The 20,287-nt window shown below is 58.7% G+C and overlaps 1 protein-coding gene across 1 annotated transcript; it reads left to right on the top strand.

The window, feature by feature from the left end:
• Positions 1–1,477: 1,477 nt before the first annotated feature.
• On the top strand, positions 1,478–18,314 carry EFHD2 (EF-hand domain family member D2). The gene is made up of 4 exons (XM_059066743.2): positions 1,478–1,864; positions 13,836–13,983; positions 15,388–15,522; positions 16,557–18,314. Exons 1-4 carry the CDS (start codon positions 1,557–1,559, stop codon positions 16,686–16,688), a joined length of 723 nt encoding a protein of 240 aa, XP_058922726.1. The 5' UTR covers positions 1,478–1,556; the 3' UTR covers positions 16,689–18,314.
• The last annotated feature ends 1,973 nt before the right edge of the window (positions 18,315–20,287 follow it).

Below are 20,287 nucleotides of genomic sequence, written 5' to 3'. Positions count from 1 at the left end.
ATTCAGCAATATTCTTAAACTGTGGAAAATCAAAAAATATCAGTTGAGGGTTTGTTCTGTGCAAATCAGTCTGTAACAGCTTGCTGGTTTTACATTCTCAAGTGCTCTCTGCCTCCAGAGCACTGGTTTTTTTAAGCCCTAAGCCCGTCTCTTCTCTGCACGTTGACTGGTAGGAGCTGCTTCTGCAAAGGGGTCTTAGCATCATCCTAACATTCTAGAGCAGCGCTCCCCAACCTTTTTGGCACCAGGGTCCGTTTTCATGGAAGACAGTTTTTCCAAGGATGGGGGCGGGGTGGGGGGAAGGTTTTGGGATGATTCAAGCACATTACATTTATCGTGCGCTTTATTTCTATCATTATTACGTGAGCTCCACCTCAGATCATCAGGCATTAGATCCCAGGGGGTGGGGACCCCTGTTTTAGAGAATAAGCACAAAGCACAGTAGTGATTCTCAAACTCCCCTGGGTGCCTGCTAAAAATGCAGATTTCTGGGCCCCATTCCAGAGATCAGTTTTGTCGGTCTGGATTGGAGCCTGGGAACCTGAATTATTAACCAGCCCCACTCCTCCCCCACAGTGGTTCTGCTGCTGGAGGTCCACAGCTTTGCAGTTTTAGGGTGACAGACCAGACCACAGAGAGAAATTCTCTCTGGTCTCTTCCTGACACCCCATCCCTTGAGCCTTTGGAGAGGACATCTCTTCTCTGGGGTCCCCACTGAAATGGCAATATCAAGATCTCCCTGTCAGTTCCCCTAAAATTAAGTCTCAGGCGACCGCGTGGCCCAGCAGCTATTCTGCCAAGTCATTCATTCATGTGATGTGCTGGCCCACAGGGAGAGGGCAAGGCTCTTCTCCCTCTCGCTCTCCCGCTATCTCCGAGGACCTCTCAGGGCTGAGGCCCAGCGCCATCTCCCTCGCAGCTGTTGATCCATCCCTCTCCAAACCATGCAGCAGCTCCACCTGCGATTACATCTAAAAGGGGGTTCCTGCTCACCGGGTGCACCTTCTTCATTACCCCTGCAACCCTCATCGAAAGCGACAGTGTGTAACATTGAGTCGTCTCCATGGCAACAGACAGGGTGTCACACCGCCATGGGATTACGACTCCACGGCGTGGGGATTCCAGAGAAGGGGTTGGGGGCGGCGCCCCCCTGCGCCCCAGACCCACACCCAAACTGCAGGGAAGGACCCCCTCGTCCTTCCCGCCTCGGTCCCCGGCCCCCAGCCCGACCTCTCCCGTTCAGCCCGCACAGTGAGGAGGAAAGGGGGGATGGGTTCTACGGGAGCCCCGCAACCTTACGGGCGAGGGTGGTGGCGGGCCCGGCGCCCCCGGCACACTCCAGTCGCGGAGCTCGAGCCGGAGCCCGAGCCCGCGCGGGGCGGGCTGCGCAAGGCCGGGAGCCGGGGCGGGAGCGGGCGGGCCCAGCGAGGGGCGTAAGTCCCACCTTCGGGGGCGGTGCCTGGCGCTGGGGAGTGTCAGGAAGAGGAAGAGCGCGGCCAGAGGCGGCGCGGGCGCGCGACTAGCAGGGCCCTGGGGCGAGCGCCTCGCGGGCCACCATGGCCACGGACGAGCTGGCCAGCAAGCTGAGCCGGCGGCTGCAGATGGAGGGCGAGGGCGACGTCGAGGCCCCCGAGCAGCCCGGGCTGAACGGGGCGGCGGCGGCGGCGGCGGGGGCGCCCGACGAGGCGGCCGAGGCGCTGGGCAGCGCGGACGAAGAGCTGAGCGCCAAGCTGCTGCGGCGCGCCGACCTCAACCAGGGCATCGGCGAGCCCCAGTCGCCCAGCCGCCGCGTCTTCAACCCCTACACCGAGTTCAAGGAGTTCTCCAGGAAGCAGATCAAGGACATGGAGAAGATGTTCAAGCAGTGAGTGCCCGCCCGACACGGTTCCCCACCCACCCCGAGAGCCGGCCTCGGCTCCCGAGCCCCCGAACCCTGGACTCCGCGCCGTCCCGGGACCCGTGCGGCCGGCCGAGCTCCCTGATCCCTGACACACCAGGGGCGGGGACCCCGGGCCCCTTCCAGATAATCACGAGGCTTCGGGACCTCCTCCCTACCACGCATATGGTTCTGGGGACCCGCGGCCCCTGGCACGCGACCCCTCCTCACGGTGACGCTGCCCCCGATACACCGCACGCGCGCACGAGGAGTGGGGGACCCCGCGGCTCCTTCTAGATAAGCACAGGGGTCTGGAGGGTCCGGTTCTCCGGCCTTGTTAGTGCTGCTTCTCCACACGCGCGCACACCGAGACTGAGGACCCCGTGGCCCCCTTTCCCCATCCTCAGCTACTTGAATTCCCAACCGCCCCCACCCAAACGCGGGTCTAAAACACCCACCCCACCCTCCAGCGCCTCAACAAAGGTGACCATTCCTTTTACTGGGGTCCTTTCATTTACTCTGCTTATCTCAACGTGGGTTCTGGGCCGAGACCCCTCCCCCGCGTCCTCTCCACTTATTCAGCATCTGCCAGCAAACTGTGTCAAAGACCCTTCGGCCCCTCCCACCTCTGCCCTCATCCACTCCGTTAGCCAGGACCCCAACCCTTGACCCTCAGGTGATCTCCCCAGGGAGGGACCCCTTCCTCCCTGCCCCCCACTCGGCAGGTATGTACACCCCCCCACCCGCAGCCACGGCCCTGCAGGGCCGAGTCCCCGCCTCCCTCCCCAGACCGTCCCTCCCTCCTCTTGCCCTCACCACCCCGCTAACACCCAGCAGCTTTGCAGTCTCTGCCCCCCTGCTCTCTGTCAGAAGGCCCCATCTCTCCTTGCCTCCCTTCCCCCACCGCGTGCCCTCTTCCCTCCCCACACAGGGTCCCTGACACCCCACACCTTCCTATCTGACTTGGCTGGTAGCTCTCACCTCTACCTTTACTCCATCCTTAAATTCCATACCCCCTGCCCTCAGCAGGTTGGACAGGTCCTTCCAGGCCTCTGGGCTTCCCCCTCCCCCAACCAAAACAACTTTAAATCTCTGTGAAATGACTGGAGAGAAAGGCTTCCAGGTCCCCTTCTGGTCCATCCCTGCGTTCACCCAGTTGGGATTGAGATGGTCAGCCACGCTGCCCCACCCCGGGCAGCGAGGGGGGCCTGGGGCGGGGGTGGAGGTCCTCAGCCCCCCTCCCTTTGGTATTCTTCCCTGCCCACCTCCTGTTGCCCACCCCCCCTGCCCCTGGCCCCTGGCGGAGGGGAAAACAGCCCAGGGGTGTGATCTGGAGTAGATCTGGAAGTGGATCCAAAAGGCAGAACCGTCCTGAGGCCAAGTCTCAGGTGGGGGAGTCAGGAGGTCTGGCAGCCCAAGGTCGAGAGGAAGGGGTGCTGACTCCACCTTGGCTGGGGCAGTGTGCCTGGGCCTCAGGCAGGAACCCCGGGGCGGATGGGAGGGTTTTGCAACCTTGAGAAAGGCTCTTTCCCACTCCTCGCTGCTTGCTGTGGCCGCTGCTTCTGCATTTGGCCCCAATGCAGGAGAAGAGGTTTTTGGTTCTCAGACCTGGATGGCTGGGAGCCCCATGTTTTTCCAAGGGTCAGCCTGGGGTGGAACTGAGTCCTTAACCCCGCTCCAGGCCTCTTCATGGAGACCCCTGGGTCTTTTGGAGCCAGTTTCTTTGGCTCCAGGGTCTTGTCTGGGAGTTCTTCTCAAGTTTCTTCCTGATAAAAGACTGGCCCTATCAGCAAAGCAGGAGTTCCCGGATCGCAGCCTCAGTAGAGGGCAGTCAGAACTTCCTTATAGACTCTGCCCCCCCCCACCCACCCCCCGGGAAGTACGAGGGAGATTATTCAAATGCGGCCACGATCCCTGCATTCTCAGTGCGGCAGGACTAAGGAGCTCCTCCATTCCTCCCAGCAGCCCCATGACATAGAACTGTCGTCACCACCATGGCACACTTGGGCAGTCTGGGCACAGAGCAGTTGCCAAGAATACAGAGCTCAAAAATGACGGAGTCATAATCTAAACCCAGGTCTGTGACTCCAAAATCCATGTTCTTCCCTCCTGGGTTTCCCGTCACAGACGTCTGCCTCCACGTGGGGAGACACACCCCGCCAACACCCGCTTCCGTGTGCATGGCTGATTTTTCTACCACGTGGACCCGCCACCAGAGTCCTCCTTCTCTTAGGTTTCATCCCCTCTACGCCCGCCAAAACAAAGAAGGAGCTGTTTGGAGAACCCAGACACACCGAATGAGCAGGGACTTGGGAGGCTGCAGCTTGGCTGGAAGGGGCGCATGACTAGGGGAATGGTCGTGAAGCTGCACTTGCAGAGCAAGCTCACTCTTTACAGAGGCTGTTTTGGCTGTTAGTTTGACGAGGGGTACTTTGTTGAAAATTGAGGGGAGCTGAACCCCTGGAAGCCCCCTCTTGGCACCACTACTGCTCGATGGGGTATTGGCAGGGGTGAGGGGGGCAGGAAGGGGTCAGGAAGCTTCTAGGGAAGGAAGTGCCACCCGCCGGGGGCCCTGGCGTGGATGGAAGGCTGCAGGTTTTGTATTCAAGGAAACAAGGCTTCACTGTGCCAGCCGAGCCCAGCCCAGCCGAGTCCCGGCTGTGGACAGCCAACAGACAGGCTCTCATGGAAGACAAAACTCGGCGTTCTGCTTCTGCTGTCCAAGAGGTGCTGCAGCCTCCTGGGTCCAAGCAGGGCCCAAGGATCGCAGCCAGGGCTCTCCTGGGACACTTCCACCCTGATCTGCAGCTCCCATGGCAGAGGGGAGGGGAGCCTGGCCCCCCTGGGCAGCCATCCCCCAGAGCAGCGTGCAGGAGGTGGGAGACGGCAGAGGAAGCTGGGCGCTGGACTTGTCTTGGAGGCCAGGAGCTAGGACGTGGGGCTTTGTCGTGACTCCGCCACTCAATTACCTAGTCTGCCTGCCCTCTGGGCCTCAGTCTTCCCATCTGTAAAAGGAGCATGCTGTATCTGATGACTCCCAAAGGTGATGAACCAATGACTTCCTTATTCCTAAGTGGTCCTGAACCCTCCCGGATGGCAGGGCTGCCTTCCGGGGTCTTCCAGTGCATGCATTCAGTGATCATCAGCAGATACTTCCTAAAGATGGAGATGGAGGGAGAAGAGAGGGTGCAGAGGGAAGATAGACGGGCTCTCCGCCATCGCTGACCTCACGCTGCTGGAAGTTTCCATCTGGGAGAGACCTCCGGGGTTGTCCCCAGCGCTTCTCCCCCATTTTACAGAAGAGGAAACGGAGGCCCGGGAAGGTGTAGTGACATTCATGGGGAGGTTTTCAGTGGCTGAACCAGAGCATCCTTGTCTATACAATGGGCAAAGTGGTCCCTGCTTCTCGAGGTGGGGCGGGGGGAGGTGATGCACGCAGGTCTCTGGCACGGTGCCAGGCACCTGGAGGCACCTGGACTCTCAGTCCTTCCTCCTCTTGCAGCCTCGGACTGCACCCATCACCTCTGATCCGACCCTCTCCCCTCCTCTGGCTGCCCCTCCATCCAGGGCTGCTCTGGAACCCTCCAGGCAAGGGCCAGTGGTGTGGACCCAGAGGGCCTCCGGGCAGCCACCTCTGGCCTGGCAACAGCCTGCGTGGGGCTCTGCGGGCTGGTGTAAGCCGAGACCTGCCGGAGAGGAAGGCAGCCATGTAATTCTGAACCTGCCGTGGAATCCGAGGAAGATGTCCTAGTTCCCTGCCCCGCCCGGCCTCGTCCCCAGCCACTTCATCTCATGACCCCTTGCGTCAGAGAAGAGGGGGGCTTCCCTCTCTTCTTCCCACCTTGCCCTCCCCTCCTCTCTACCTGCTCCGCCTCCCTGGTGCCGCCGCAGGCTCTTGCAGCTCACAGCAGCACCACCCCCTGGTCCTTCCTAGAGGACTGTCTGGTGCAGCGGTTAAGGGCAGGGCCTTTGGAGTCAGCCGCCCTGGGTTGGAATCCCAGCCTTGGGCCCTGGGGCAAGGCACGTAAACCCTTCTGAGCCCCGGTTCCTCACCCTGGAACAGGGAGAATAATAGAACCCACCTCACACGGTTGTTATGAAGTGCCTGGCACAAAATAAGTACTTTCCAAGTTCCTGTCACCACCATCCCCAGCCCTGGTGGTGGTGCCTAGCACGGAGATTGCTCCACAGAAGCCACTGGCTGACTCCACCTACCCCCCCATGGAGCTGCCCGGCCTGCCAGGCTGGCAAGAACCCTCTTGCTTTGGGCCGGAGTGACGGGGACCCAGCATGAGAACTTTCTTTCCCTCCTGCTGAACCGACACTTTCATTGACAGCTACATATGGCTTTGATAAATAACAAAAATGGGAAACCGAATTCATTATCACTTAATTATGTGGAAGGCAGGTGGCAGAAAAAAGGGCCGCGCAAACAGCAGCCCTAGGATGACACAAAACTAGGACTCCGGCGGCCGTCTGCCACCGCCCAGCCGGGTGGCTCTGGACCGGGTGCTCCGCTTCTCAGAGCCTGTTTCCCCTGGGGCTAAAGAACCTGCCTGGTAAAGTCCTGAGGATTAAGTTTTTTAAAGTCCTGGGGAATTCCCTGGAGGTCCAGTGGTTGGGACACCGCCCTTTCACTGCCCAGGGCCCACGTTCCATCCCGGGAGGGTCGGGGAACTCACAAGCCTGACGGTGCGGCCAAAAACGAAAAAACAAAAGTCCTGAGCCTTTGTAAAGCGCCCACCATTGTGTCTGGTCTGTGGGCTATTAAAAACATAGACGATGATTTTGAAAAGCTTAAAGTCCGTTCCTTTGATCATATTTTATTAAGTTTCTGTGTGCAAGGTCCAGAGAATTAAGGGAAATATAGAGTTCCTGCCCTCAAGGAGCTTAAAGTCTCACGGAGAGCAGTGGCATAGAGGGGTCTTTGGGGGGATAGAGAGGATGGGCCCACCGGGCTGGAAACGGCAGGTTCCATTTCTTTATTTCTATGACAAGGACTGAAAGTTCTCCTGAGGGATGCCATGACGACGGCCCTCCACAGCCTGCCCCCTGCCGCCACGCCCTCTCCTTGTTAAGTGGAGCCGCCAGGCCCAGTTGAGCCTGGTGTGTTATTTCAGGAACTGAACTTCGTCCTCACACCAGCCCAGTGAGGTGGGTGCTGTCATTATCCCCATTAGCCAGATGGGGAAAGCAAGGCTCAAGGTTATAATGAGTGGCAGGGCCAGGATTAGAACCAGGTCTGCCTACTGGGAGCTCCCGAGGCCAAGTGAGGGCTGCGTTTATGGTTGGGGGACAGGAGGAGTCCCAGAGCCTCAGCAGTGGCGGCAGGGGGCGAGTCCTCTGGGGGTTCAGAGGTTGGGTCCTTCCCCCTACAGCAGCCAGGAGCCTGCCTTTCCGGGGAGAAGCCCCACCCCTGGAGAGGGAGGATTTCCTGGCCTCAGGCCCGTCCTCTGCTCTCCTACTTCCCTTCTGATTCTGAGTCACCTCTCCTTTCCCTCCCCCCAGGGACTTTTGGTTCCCTTTTGGTTTGCACCTTCCTGCCTTCTCTCCTCTGTGCCTCTGGGTTCAGGGCCTGGCTTCAGCTGTAGGAGACCCAGCCCTGCTGCCTGGGGCCCTTTCTGCAGGGCCAGCCCGGCCAGGGGCAGAGTCGCCCTGTGGCCTCAGCAGGGACAGTCCCCACACCCTCCAGCAGCAGAGTTCCTTCCCTCTGACTGCCCAGCAGCCTGCTTCTCGGCAGACTTCTGCTTTTCAAGGTCTCTAGAGAAGCGAGGGTTCCGGGCCAGAAAGGGACAGCCGGACGGAGCCCGGCCCAGGGACTCCTGAGCTGTGCGGAGACAGAGGGCCGCTGTGGCCTCTCCATTCCAGGCACTTTGCCTCTTGTTTAATCCTCTCTCAGCATCCTGGAAGATGATCATCACCCCTTTCACAGATAAGAAGACTGGGTCTCAGAGAGGGTTCCATGACTTGAGGCGTGGAGACAGGATTTGAACTAGGGTCCTTCTGACTCCCACGTCCCTTGCTCCCATGGGACCCGAAGAGAGCAGCGTCAAGGTCACCCGGGAGCTTGTTAGAAAGCTCGGATGCTCAGGCTGCACCCCAGGCCTCCTGGATCAGAATCTGCATATTAACACGGCTCACCGGGTGTGCGTGTTAAGGTTTAAGAAGCACTGGGCCATCCCGTAGCTGTCTCCCTGCCACGTTACTTAGTCTGGGCAGTGAGGGGAAAACAAGAGGGGAGATTAAGTTCAATAATAAACACTGGCTTATATTAGACACTCAGTAAATGTGCTTTGCCATCACTATTATAATAATAATTATTATTAAGTGCAGGCAGGGAAGGAGGCGGCACAGGGGAGAGCGGGGGGGTGGGGCGGGGACCCACTGCTGAAACTACATGTGAAGGGAGCTGCCCTCCCAGGGTGGGCTCAGCATGAGGTGCTTGAACTTGAGGTTAGGACGTCCCCAAGTCCTGACAGCGCCCAGCAATTGCCATCAGCCTAGGGGGCCCCCACTTGATCCTTGGACTTTACTGGAAAGCCGTGGAGGAGACGTGAGCAGCCCCCAGCCACACACTCAGCCGTATGCACTCACACACCCTCTCCTTGGCTGACACGGGGCAACAGATCAAGTGTCAGACTCCGCAGATAGGACTGGAGGAAGTAGTGAGAGGCTGGGCTTTCCCCTCATGAGTCAGGCAGTCTGGGGGTGGGAGGGGACAGGAACGGATGGGCACTGCCTGCCTTCATCACCGAGCCTGTGGGCGTCCACCTGCACGGGGAGGCGGGCCAAGCCAACCTGCCTGTAACAGCTAGCAAGGCCAGAATTTCCCTGTTGTCCAGAACTTTCCTGCCCCAAGCGACCTGCCTTCCCATTTTGCAGGACAAAGAGTAGAGGCCTAGGAGCCTCGGGGGCCTCCCCAGATAGGGTGGAGGAAGACCAGGTCTGTGAATGCTGAGAACAGAGCCAGGTGGGCCTGGGGGCTCAGTGGTCCATAAACACCACTCTCTCAGGCTGTCTGTCCTCCTTGGGACCCCCGTGGGCAGAGGGGCCATCAGCAAAGGCCTGGGATGGGAACTAGAAGGGAGAGAATTGGGCTCCCCTATGCTCCCAAGTCAGCTGTTCCCACCCTCCCCTTGTGCAGCAGCTGTGATGACTCCTCCTCACTCTGCTATCAGACTGTACAGCACAGCTGGCGGGTGGGGAGGGTCGTGCGTGAGGAGCAACTTTCTAATAGTTCCAAAGGCAAAATGTGCTGCTTTAGGTAAGCAGTGAGCTTCCCATCCTTAGAGGTATTCAAGGTGCCAAGCAGGAAAACTGCATTGTGTATCTGACCCTCATGCATGGCTAAATGAGGTGACCTCCAGTATCCTTCCCAGCCCGAGTTTCTTTGGTGCAGGGTCTGCAGGCATCAAGACATAGCACAGTAGTTAAAAGCACATGTTTTTCATCAGGTCAGGGTTCTGATCCCAGGGGTGCCCTTGTCAGCCATGGTCTTGGCCAAGTCACTTTCTCCCTGAGCCTCAGTCTCCTCATCTGTGGTATGGGGATATTTATGCCTGCTTCATGGAGTCCCTGTGAGGATCTGATACAAAACACTTGGCACGGTGCCTGGCACATAGTAAGTGCCCAGCCAAGAGCAGCCACTAAGGAGAATATTGTTATGAAGTGAGGGCAAGCCCTGCACGCTGTAGGAGCCAGCCGCTGCTCACCCCGGTATCTCCGGGTTATCAGAACCGGGGGAGGAGGAGCCATCAGCCGGATGGGACCTGCAGCCCAAAGGGGCAAAGTCTGCCTGGGTGGTGGCCGCTGCTCCACTTGCAAGGACAGATGGGAGGGGATTTCGTCACCAGCATCCGGGGCGGCAGCTGCGGAGCCCTCCCCCTCGAGAACTATTCAGGGGGAGGCTCGGGGGGAGGTGGGTAGGAATGTGGGCACAGCACCAGGTGCAGCCGCCTCCCTCCAGTGTTGGAGGAAAAGTGCTGAGCTCCCAGCCCAGAAGCTTTGCTGCCAGTCCTGCCAGATGGAACCGGCCCTCCCAGGCAGGCCCCAAGCCTCTCGTCTCAGCCCAGTCTCCCCCAGCCCTGCAGGCTTGAGAATCTGGGACCCTCCGTGGGACCTCCTGCCCAAGAAGAAAGCAGGCAGGCAGGGAGGAAAGCTTACAACTTTGGGAATCTTGCTTTTCTCCAGCTGTGTGACCCTGGGCTGCCCACTACCCACTCTGAGCCCCAATTTCCCTACATGAAATGAAGGGGGTAGACCAGGCATCCAGGCAGATCTTGGGTACGGACTCTTTTCCTGGATCCTCTGAGCTACCTGCAACCTCAGCTCCAGCTCAGGGAGAGGGCTAAGGGAAGAGAGGCTCTCCCCATTCAGGGATATGTGCCTCTTTCCAAGCATCTTAGAACACCGTTCTCTCCTGGGTTGCCAGTCGTCCTCCTGCTGGAGGCACAGTGACAGTCTCCCCCTTTGTCACTTCCCTCCCTGTCAGAGGAGGAACAAGAGAGTAATCAGGACCGAGGCTTCTCTCTCTCTCTGCCCAGCGAGAGAGCAAAAGATTCTGTCCTGCTGTCTCTTCACCTCCCCAAGTGGCGGGCTCCTTGAATCGGGCCTAATGGGGGTGGGGGAGGGAAGTAGTGGGACCTTCAGAGAAGATGCTGGAGGGACTTCTGGGTCATCGTGTCCACCCACTGCCTCCAGGCCAGTCTACAACAAGCATTTCCTCCCCGCCATGCACCATCAGGACCGGTGCCTGAGGGAGAAATTGTCTTTTTTACCATTATTATTCTCATTATCAACACCATTTTTATATTATATGTGCAAAGCACTTAACTAGTATCTAGCACATAAAAAGTTCTCAATAGCCACTATTCTAAAGAAGTTGCAGGTTTTAAGCATGTACTATGTACTAGGCATTTTACATCCACAGTCTCCTTTATCTCAAATCCTAGAGGTAGATGTTACCGATAATAATAATTTAGTAGTAGTGGTACTGTAGTTAGCATGTAATGATTAAGAACTTATTGTGGGCCAGCCTCTGTGCTAAGAATCTACGTGGATCATCTCTCAACTCTTGCTGCAAGCCTGGGATGGGTCTGATCTCCATGATGTAAATGGGGGAATTGAGGTTCATGGGGTCACGTGACTTGAGCAGAGCCACCTAGCCAGCAGGTGGCAGAGCTGGGGTTTGGACGCGGGTTAGTCTCAGCAGAGCTGCTGTGAGCACAAACCTCCAGGGTTTACCCAGGCACCTGGCTGTCACAGCCCAGGGCACATGGTAGATGTCCACTCCCCCCGCGGGTCTTGTGGGAACAGCCCTCTCCAGTGTGGCCCGCCCCTGCATTGTCCCCCTGGGGGCAGGAGCCCGGAACCAGTAATTGATTGATGCTTGATTGACACAGGCAGCGGTTCACGCGGCGGTTTGAGCTGCAGCCCAGCCAGGCCTGGGAGCTGCCAGAGACCAAGATCCAGAGCCCAAGTTTCTGTCCAAGTTTGGACACTTTATCTGCACTTCCTCTGAAACTGAGCCACCCCTGGCTGCAGGAGTAACCCTGGAGCAGTAAATAAAGCTGAGGCTCAGGAGTGGCAGGTGGGGCTAGAGTGTGGGAATCAGGGATGGGCGTCTGAACCCTTGGCCAGTGCCCAAACCTCTCCAGCCCCCGTCCCCCAATCAGTCACACGGAGACATAACTCTGACCGCCCAGGATTGCTGAGCGCAGAGATTGTAAAGAGAAAATGCCTGGCACATAGTAGGAGCTTCATAAAAGTAACAAAGTCTCGTGATAGTGCTGGTAGCTGCAGTTTCTGGAGCCAGCGCCGTGCGAAGTTCACTGAGCCAGTGAACGTACTCAGTCCTCGCAGTGACCTTACAAAAGAGTCACCATCATACCAGGGGTTCTCTGCCTTGGCTGGAGGCTCGATGACACAGTCTCCTGGAACCCAGGCAGTCTGCTCCAGCCCTGACATGTCGTCACTGGAGCCCGAGTTCAGAAAGAGGCGTGGGCTTCGTTTTCCTCAGGGACGCTGAGGAGGGACATCCATGTGACTTGCCCCGAGAAAGATTGACTCCCTCACCTGGCCACGCTCCAGGGCTGCTCCAGTACCGGTCACTAAGGCTCATGCAGCAGCCACCCAGCCCCTTACCACTGGCAAACAGGCTCCAAAGATGGAAGGGGGGGCTCCACTGTGCCCCCCACAGGGCCCCTCCAGCTCTAAGCAGAGCCTGGACCACGGAATCGTTGGCCTCCCTGACCCTCCCGAGTCCCACAACCCTCCACCACATCCTCTTGCATCTGCTTCCGCCTCAGCTGTGGCCACTGCTCCCACCCCGGCCCCTTTCACCCCGTGGTGGGGGAAAAGGCCTCAGGACCCTGTGTTCCCTGCAGGGTTCCCAGAGACCTATCTTCCCTGTGCTGCATCACTTCCAACCACTGACTCACTTGCTCGTGAACTATTTTTACCCCTCGCACAAATGCTCTGCTCAGCGCTCCAGGCAGACGTCTCTGTCCTGCTGGCAACCCCAGGACATGGCGGGGCGGGGCGGGGGGGGCGGGGGGGGCTGGGCCCAGCAAATGTGCAGGTTTATGAGCCCTACTGATGTGGGGTAGAAGCCCAGCCCCTTCCTTCACTGCTGTGTGACCTTGGGCAGGCCACTTAACCTCTCTGAGCTTCCATTATAAAAGAAGGTTATTATGAAGATTAAGTAAAATAAAGTATGGAAATTTCCCAGCACAAAGATAGATTTCAAAAAGTGGTTGCTGTCAGATGTCCATAGTCTGTGAAGCTTATGTGTAATTAGAGATGGGGGAAGGGAATTGGGAAACCCTGTAGAGGCCACAGGAATGAGCTGTGTGTTTGTGTAGGAACTCCAAGTCTCCAGGAAGTTTCTGGAACTCAGCCCCTGTATGTCATATTGCTGTCACCAGCACTGCCACCCAGCCATCTTGAGGCCTCGGGGACTGCACAAGTTTCTTTAGGCTCAGAAGGCCCATTTGGCCAACACCAAGATGACTCTCCCCAGCCCACCAGGAGACAGTCAGGGCGGTTGCTTGGTTTGCCTGATAAGAGGCCTGGCTGGGCTGTGGGAACAGTACCCACATCTGCCATGCTGTGTGCTCCCGGCACGAGCAGCACCTCCCCAGCCAGGGGACAGGCCTGGAGCCCAGCTCTGACCCAAGCTCTTACCACAAGGAAGCCAGTCGAGCGAGACGTTTAGACTCTGCCCCTCACCCTGTCCCTCTCTCTGCCAGCCTGTTGGTGGTAGAAAAAAGAGACCTGAAATGTGCAGGGCAGAGGCACGGTCATCACGTAATCACTGTTCCAGGTCTTTCCAGCCACCCAGCTGGATCCCCGCCGCTCGCTGCAGGCACCCTGCACAACTTGTTCCCAGAACACACACCAGGCCACCTTCCAGAAAACTAGAAGTGGCCCCTCCCTCCTGCGACCTCTGGCCCTCCCCTGAGACATGTGGTACCTTCTGCTTTCCTCCTGGGTGGAAGCAGGGAGAGGGGGAGAGATGGAGCCAAGATGTCCCTCGAGTGTCTATGGAGGTACCTGGAGATGTTCAGTGAGTTCTAACATCAAGGCCTACCGTCCCAATCCTCACCCCCATGGTATTGTAAATTCTCCCTGCCTGCTTGTTCACATCTTATTCAGTAGAGAGGGGCTGTGGTTTCCACTTCCTTGTGTAGCAGGTAAATTTGGCCAAAAGTTAGCACTGTTCAACATGTAGGAGGCTGCCAGTCACGTGGTGAGCTCCCCATCATCAGAGGTAACCAAGCAGTAGCTGGGCCTCGAATCGGGAGTCCATCTGGGCCGAGGTTCTCTCCAGCTGTGATAAGATGACATGTTGGTGGGAGGCTCCTTTTGAGCCCCCAGGCTCCTTGTACTCGGCTTATGACCACTCTGGTCAGGTATGAGGTGGCAGGATGTCCTTAGGCCTCTCTCTTTGCACTCACAGGTACGATGCCGGCCGGGATGGCTTCATCGACCTGATGGAGCTAAAGCTCATGATGGAGAAACTTGGAGCCCCCCAGACCCACCTGGGCCTGAAAAACATGATCAAAGAGGTGGATGAGGACTTTGACAGCAAGCTCAGCTTCCGAGAGGTGAGCCCCACTCCCCGTGGGGGGTGGGGAGAAACTAAACCCTCTTCGTCATTGAGCGCCTTTGTCCGTGAACAGCCACTGTCGAGTGGCTGATAGTTGGCTGAATGAGGTTTCAGCGGATCCTAGAGCCGGTACCTGGGGAGATTCTGAGACGCCTAAGTGAGAAGGAGGCACATCCATTCCTTCATGCAGTGAGCACTTATGGAGTGACTTCTGTATACCTGACCCTGTGTGGGCTGTGGGAGTACAGAGAAAGGCCCTGTGCTCCGGGGGTCCTGGCGTGTATAGGGGGAGACACTCAAAGAGTGAAATAACAGGATGCTGTGTGATTCAGGAGAAGAGGGGACAGATGGAGGAGGGACATGCACTGCGGGTCCGAGAGGAGCCGGGCGCTGAGCTGGGTGACTTCACACTCTGAATCTCACTCAGGCCTCACTCTGAGACAGGAGCCACGAATGAGCCTGTTTGCTGGAGGAGGAAGCAGAGGCTCAAGGCCAGAGAGCAAGGGCACTGGTCCCTGGGGAGCATAGAGTTAAATGCCAGAGGTGGCCTCTGGACAGTCAAGGCTCAGGCTGGGCCTTGGAGAACGGGCAGGAAGCACAGAAGAGGCAGGGCGAGAGAAGGGGGAGGGGGGTGCCTGGGGGAGCCAAGTCCAGGGAGGAAGGTGCAAGCAGTACACGATGATGCTTTGGAGTCCGGACCTGGGTTCAAATCCTTCCTCCATCGCTTTCTGGTGCTGAGATTGGGGCAGGGTTTGTCTTGCCTCTGAGCCTTCCTTGCTCTGTAAAATGGGCAGAGTCATGTACCTTTAGGACTCAGTAAATGGAAGTTAGAGCGGATTGGTTTGGGGAACAGTGGAAACAAAGGTAAGAGGTAGGTTGAGGCTTTTTTTTTTTTTTTTTTGCCGTACGCGGGCCTCTCACTGTTGTGGCCTCTCCCATTGCTGAGCACAGGCTCCGGACGCACAGGCTCAGCGGCCATGGCTCACGGGCCCAGCCGCTCCGCGGCATGTGGGATCTTCCCGGACCGGGGCACGAACCCGTGTCCCCTACATCGGCAGGTGGACTCTCAACCACTGTGCCACCCGGAAGCCCAAGGTTGAGGCTTTTAATGGGAGCTGAGCATGGGCAGAGCAGCCTGCAATAGCCCCAATCCTGGGGGGGGGCAGAAGACAGGTCACCTAGCCTCCCATCGTACAGATGGGCAAACCAAGGCCCAGAGAGGGAGGGACGCAACAGCCTGTGCAGGACACAGAGCATGGAGGACGGAGAGCCCAGACCTCCAGCTCCCAGGCCTAAGTCCCTCCTTTCTGGGGAGGCCTGCAGCTGGCCCTGGGTGTGGGCAGGCTCTGGCCCCTTTCCCTCTCTCCCTGACAGCATCAGTGTTCTGTTCTCCCGGCTGCAGTTCCTCCTGATTTTCCGCAAGGCAGCGGCTGGGGAGCTGCAGGAGGACAGCGGGCTGCACGTGCTGGCCCGCCTCTCCGAGATCGATGTGTCCACCGAGGGCGTCAAGGGGGCCAAGAGCTTCTTTGAGGCTAAGGTAAGGAATGGGTGGAGGTGTGGAGCCCAGGGTGGGGTTGCCCTGACCCCCGCTTGCGGACAGGTGTGGCCGGGGTACACCGGGACCCTGACTTAGCTCAAGGGTCAGCACGTCCCCTTCCTGTCCCTACTGAGACCGCAGACAGGAGGTGGGGAGCTGACGCCCCTCCTGGGTCGGTCAGGGCCCACGGCGCTCCTGGCTTCTGTCCCCTCCCCTCCAGCCTGTGATCCTTTCCAGCTTCTCTTTCTCTCCCTGCCTCAGAGGTGGGTGAGGGAGGGGTGTGTACTCTTGAAGAGGTGACGGGGCCCCTTTGAGCTGCCCCAGCCCTGTACCCGGAGCCACTACCCGCAAAGGACTTGGCCTTAAAGAGTGGGCCCGGGAGACAGGAAGCAGGCCCAGAAACAGCACTGGCTCCCGGGGCCTCTCGGAGACACTAGCCCCGCCAGCCCCAGCCGGGAGGGGTATGATGGGCCTCAGAGGCCACCGCCGCGCACAGTACCCTCCCCTTTCAGCACACGCTCGGATGGAGGCGACAAGTACGGTTCCTGGATCCTGCCCTCCCCGGGCTCCGGGGCCCCTGCCTGTTCTTGCTTCTCCCCCTCCCCGTGTTAGCGAAGAACATTCCTTCTAAAGGCCTCCTCCCACCTCCCTCTGGGCTTCTAGGGTTGATGGGATGTTTCCGGGTTCATCAGTGGGACCAGGTGTGCGTCTGGGCTTCCCAGGACAGGGGACAGGATAAGAATAGCAGCTTCGGAAGCTCGCATTTACAGGAGCCGTGCTCTGCAGCAGCTACTGAATACGTCTTCTCTCTTTCAATCCTCCCAACGTACCCATGAGGTCGGAGTTGCTGAGCGCCAGGCTCTAAGTGGGAGAATTGAGGCTCAGAGAGGTGACTGAAGCGCCTGGCCCAGGACCGGGCTAGTGGGAGGCAGAGCAGTGTGTGCATAGGGGAGGGGGACGGCGGAACCAGAAGAGACCCCGGAGAGAGCCCGCTCCGGCCCTGAGCCACTCCCCCCACCCCCACCCCACCCCAGGTCCAGGCCATGAGCGAGTCCAGCCGCTTCGAGGAGGAGATCAAGGCGGAGCAGGAGGAGAGGAAGAAGCAGACAGAGGAGATGAAGCGGCGGAAGGCGGCCTTCAAGGAGCTGCAGTCCACCTTCAAGTAGCCAGGCTGCGCCCCGGCGCCCGGTCCCGCGGGCGAGGGTGGCGACGGCCGTTAGACCGGAGGCCAAGCCTGATCCTCGGCTCTGTCTGAAGGGACCATGCTAAAAAGCTACCCGTGTCTGTGAACAAGCCGGCTGAGGGGTCTCCCGGAGCGGCCCGGCCTCTCCCCGCTCCCTTCCGCTGTTCCTGAGGCCCTGCCACCAGCCGCCTCCCTGCCTGGCCCAGCCCTCCCTGGCCAGCCCCGCCCCTCTCGCCTCCCGGCTGCCCGCTGCCTGCCGCAGCCGGTCCTGCTCCCGGCTCTAGGGCGCCCCCTGCCTGTGCGCTGCCTGCACACACACGCCTCTCCTCCCCGTGTCTCTCCCTTTCCGCCTCCTCCTACCCCCGCAGAGACCACCTGCCCTTCACCCACAGGCTGCACTGCCCCTGGGGCCCTCGAGCGCCCCCCCTTGACTGGGGGGGGGGCGACAGACGGCAAGCATCGGGGCCGGCCCCATAGAGCTGATTGGTGGCACCCGGGCTCCCCATCACCAGCACCTGTTCCTCTGGCGCTGCCTCCTCTCTCTGCTGGAATCAAGGGGGGGGCTTCTATCTCGGCGAAGGGACCCAGGCCCCTGGCACCCCATGCTGGCAGGGAGACCCCAGCTCTCCGGGGCCCAGCCAGGCAGGGTGAGGGGGCAGCTGTGCCAATCTACCTCACGGGCCCACACTCTGCTGGCCATGCCATGGATTGTGGGCAGGGAAGGCTCTGGGGGCAGAAACACCAGTCCCTGGTGCCCCTACCCTTTCCCTGGCCCAGAACAGCCTGAGGGTGTCTGGAGAGAGGAGGGTGGGGAGGAGGGATTGGCTCCTTCATAGGGAAGGAAACCAGCACGTCTCCGTTCTCCCGGATGCGTCCAAGAAGTGCTTTAAGTGGTTTGCACGGACCAGGCGGTGGGGAGCAGGGGGCCTGGCTCGGCTCTTTCACGCTGTCCTTCCCCAAGTGACGTTCACCGCCTTGTCACCAGCAACGGGACCTGTCCTGTCACAACCACCCCCTGAGGGAGCATGGGGACCCCAGCCCTCCTCGTGCTCCTCCCCAGATGGGCTGAGGCCAAGCCTGTGCCACCGGCCTGGCCCTACGCGGCTCCCGATGTGCTCGCTCACGTGTGTGCGTGTCTGTGTGTACGTGCGTCTGTGTCCATTGCTGTGTCGTGAAGCTGTGCCCGTCCTCCAGTCCAAACAAGTGAATGGCCACTGAGGCCATAGTTATGCAACTTTCAGTGTGTGTTGTGACAGCGTCACTGCTTTTTAAACTCGATAACTCTTTATTTTAGTAAAATGCCCCAAGAGTCCACAAAACTCCTGTTGGACTTGCAGAGTTGGACTTGCAGAGGTTTTATTTTTTTGGCCTTAGAATCTGCAGGAATTAGGAGGTACTGACCCCAGTGCAGCAGCCTTGGCCCTGGATTGCGTTTGCCTTAGCGGATATGTTTATACAGATGAATATAAAAAGTTCTTTTTCTTTTGGCTTATTGCTTTGTTTTTCTCTCTTCCCTTCTCACCAAAAAAGAAAAAGAAAAACAAAAAAAGGCTACTTCTTCATTCGGTGGTACGATTATTTTTTTTAACTAAAATAAGATAAAATTCTATATTCTTATGTGTGTGTGGTTCTTGTTGGGGTGGGAGAGGGGAGGGGCTGGGAAAGGAGCCGTCAGGATGAGGTCACCTGGGTGCTGGGGCAGCACTGGCTCAGGTGGCTCCCATGTCGTCTCAGAAGCAGGGAGAAGAGGGAGTCTTCCTAATGGAAGGTAGAGTTTGATGCTCACCTGCTGTCACCAGGGGCTAGTCTAAGCTCTTTATATATAACAGCTCATTTCATCCGCACAACCAGCCCAGGAGGGGGCTGGGGGTGCTGTGTTATTCCCAGATAAGGACAGAGAGACCCAGAAAGTCTCCCAAAGGCACACAGGCAAGTGAGGCAGCTCCAGGCTGCTCGGTCCACAGCTCGTGCCCCTACCCATCCAGACGCCCTGCCTGGCAAATTCATTCAGAGGAGGACATGCACCAGGGGTGGCACCGAGGCCACAGGGATTCTGGATTGAGGCACCCTAGAGCCCCCCAAGACTCTCTGCTGCACTCAGAGACACCCCAAGCCTCCCCCGCAGATGGGTGGTTGGATGAAAGGCAAAGAGCCAGGTGACCCCTGTGTAGCTTTGGACAGATCAGGCTCCCTCTGGGTCTCGGTCATCCCATCTGTTCAGTGAGAGGGTCTCAAAGTCTTTCCAACCCTTTGGTTTCCAGGTAGGGTGTCCCCCGTCTGTCAAGTGCAACCCGAGTTGGGGGTGCAGGAGTTTGAGATTAGGCTGGGCATCGCTGCCCCCGGCTGGACATGGGTGGTATGACAGCAGCCAGGGTGCCCTCCACCTCTGGCTTCCTCACAGGCCCTGCTTGGAGAAGGCTGCGTCCTTGAAGTGTATTTCCTGAGAAACGCCACTCCCACATGCCACCTGTGGTCTGAGATGCCACCATCATTAACACCACATGTTGGGTTAAGCGTCACCCTTCAATCTGCCTTCCCAAGGGCAGAGCATCAGAACCCCTGACATGCTAGCAAAAGGGTCTCAGAGCTGAGGGACAGAAGATACTGACAGGGAAAGGCTAAACTTCAAGCCCCAGAGCCCCCGCCCAGCTGGCCCGGTGGTGGATGTGGGCCTCCAGCCCTCAGAATGTGAGGGACACAGGCCAGCGGTCCCACGCCAGGCCCTCCACCCTCAGATCCAGTGGAGAGGGGCCCCAGCCTCGGCCCGCACAAGACCTCCCGCTCCCAGCCCAGGCAGAGGGCATGGGAGGAATAAGGAGGCCTGAAGTGATTCAGGGACCAGGAGTGGGAAGGGGAAACGGCTCCTCAAACCCTGCGCAGGTCCCGTGCTCTCAGTAAGCCTTCCCCCCGCCGAGCCCCGGCCCCCATCACCAAAGCCCGAACCCCTCACCCAGCCCCCAAACCCTCTCTGAACACCCAGTACTTTCATCTGACTTTTGAGGAGAAACCCTGCCAGCCCCCCAGGCCCACCTCCTTAGTGGGTCCCACCCAAGATGTGACACTTGCCACCCAAAAGTCCTGTCCCAGCAACTAAAAATTATGGGACCCGGTCAGTGGCACCTGCCCTGTTTCTCAGGCTCTCACCAACAGCCTTCCCGCTTGACTCCAACCTTGGCATTGCTTCTCCTGGCATTCCCCTCCCCTGAGCCCAGCCTCTGCCAAGTCACCCATGGTTATTTTTCCAGCACAGTCTGGCCCTGAACAGCTGGGGGACATTGAGTGCCCAGATCCTGCAAGGCCCTGCTCCAGGCCCTGGAATACACGAGCTTCAGCAGGGTAAGGATGGGGGTCTCTGGCGTCCTCTCAGTCTCAAGTCCTCATGTTCCTTTTGGACACGGAATCTGCAGAGAAACCACCCTTTCCCACCTGCTCCCTATCAAGCTCCCACCCGGAACTAACCTCTTCTCGTTTGGGGCTCCCAGCTCTTGGCCCAGAACACTCCAAGGAACACATCACCCTGCCAGGCAGGGGGGGGGTCCGGCGGTGTTGAACTCTTACCGTCTCTGTGGCCCCGGCCCTAGC

This window comes from Kogia breviceps, chromosome 1 (genome assembly GCF_026419965.1).
Source record: "Kogia breviceps isolate mKogBre1 chromosome 1, mKogBre1 haplotype 1, whole genome shotgun sequence".
NCBI classification, from domain to species: domain Eukaryota; kingdom Metazoa; phylum Chordata; class Mammalia; order Artiodactyla; family Physeteridae; genus Kogia; species Kogia breviceps.
Note: the sequence above shows the minus strand (reverse complement) of the source record. Positions and strands in the feature narration are given on the sequence as shown.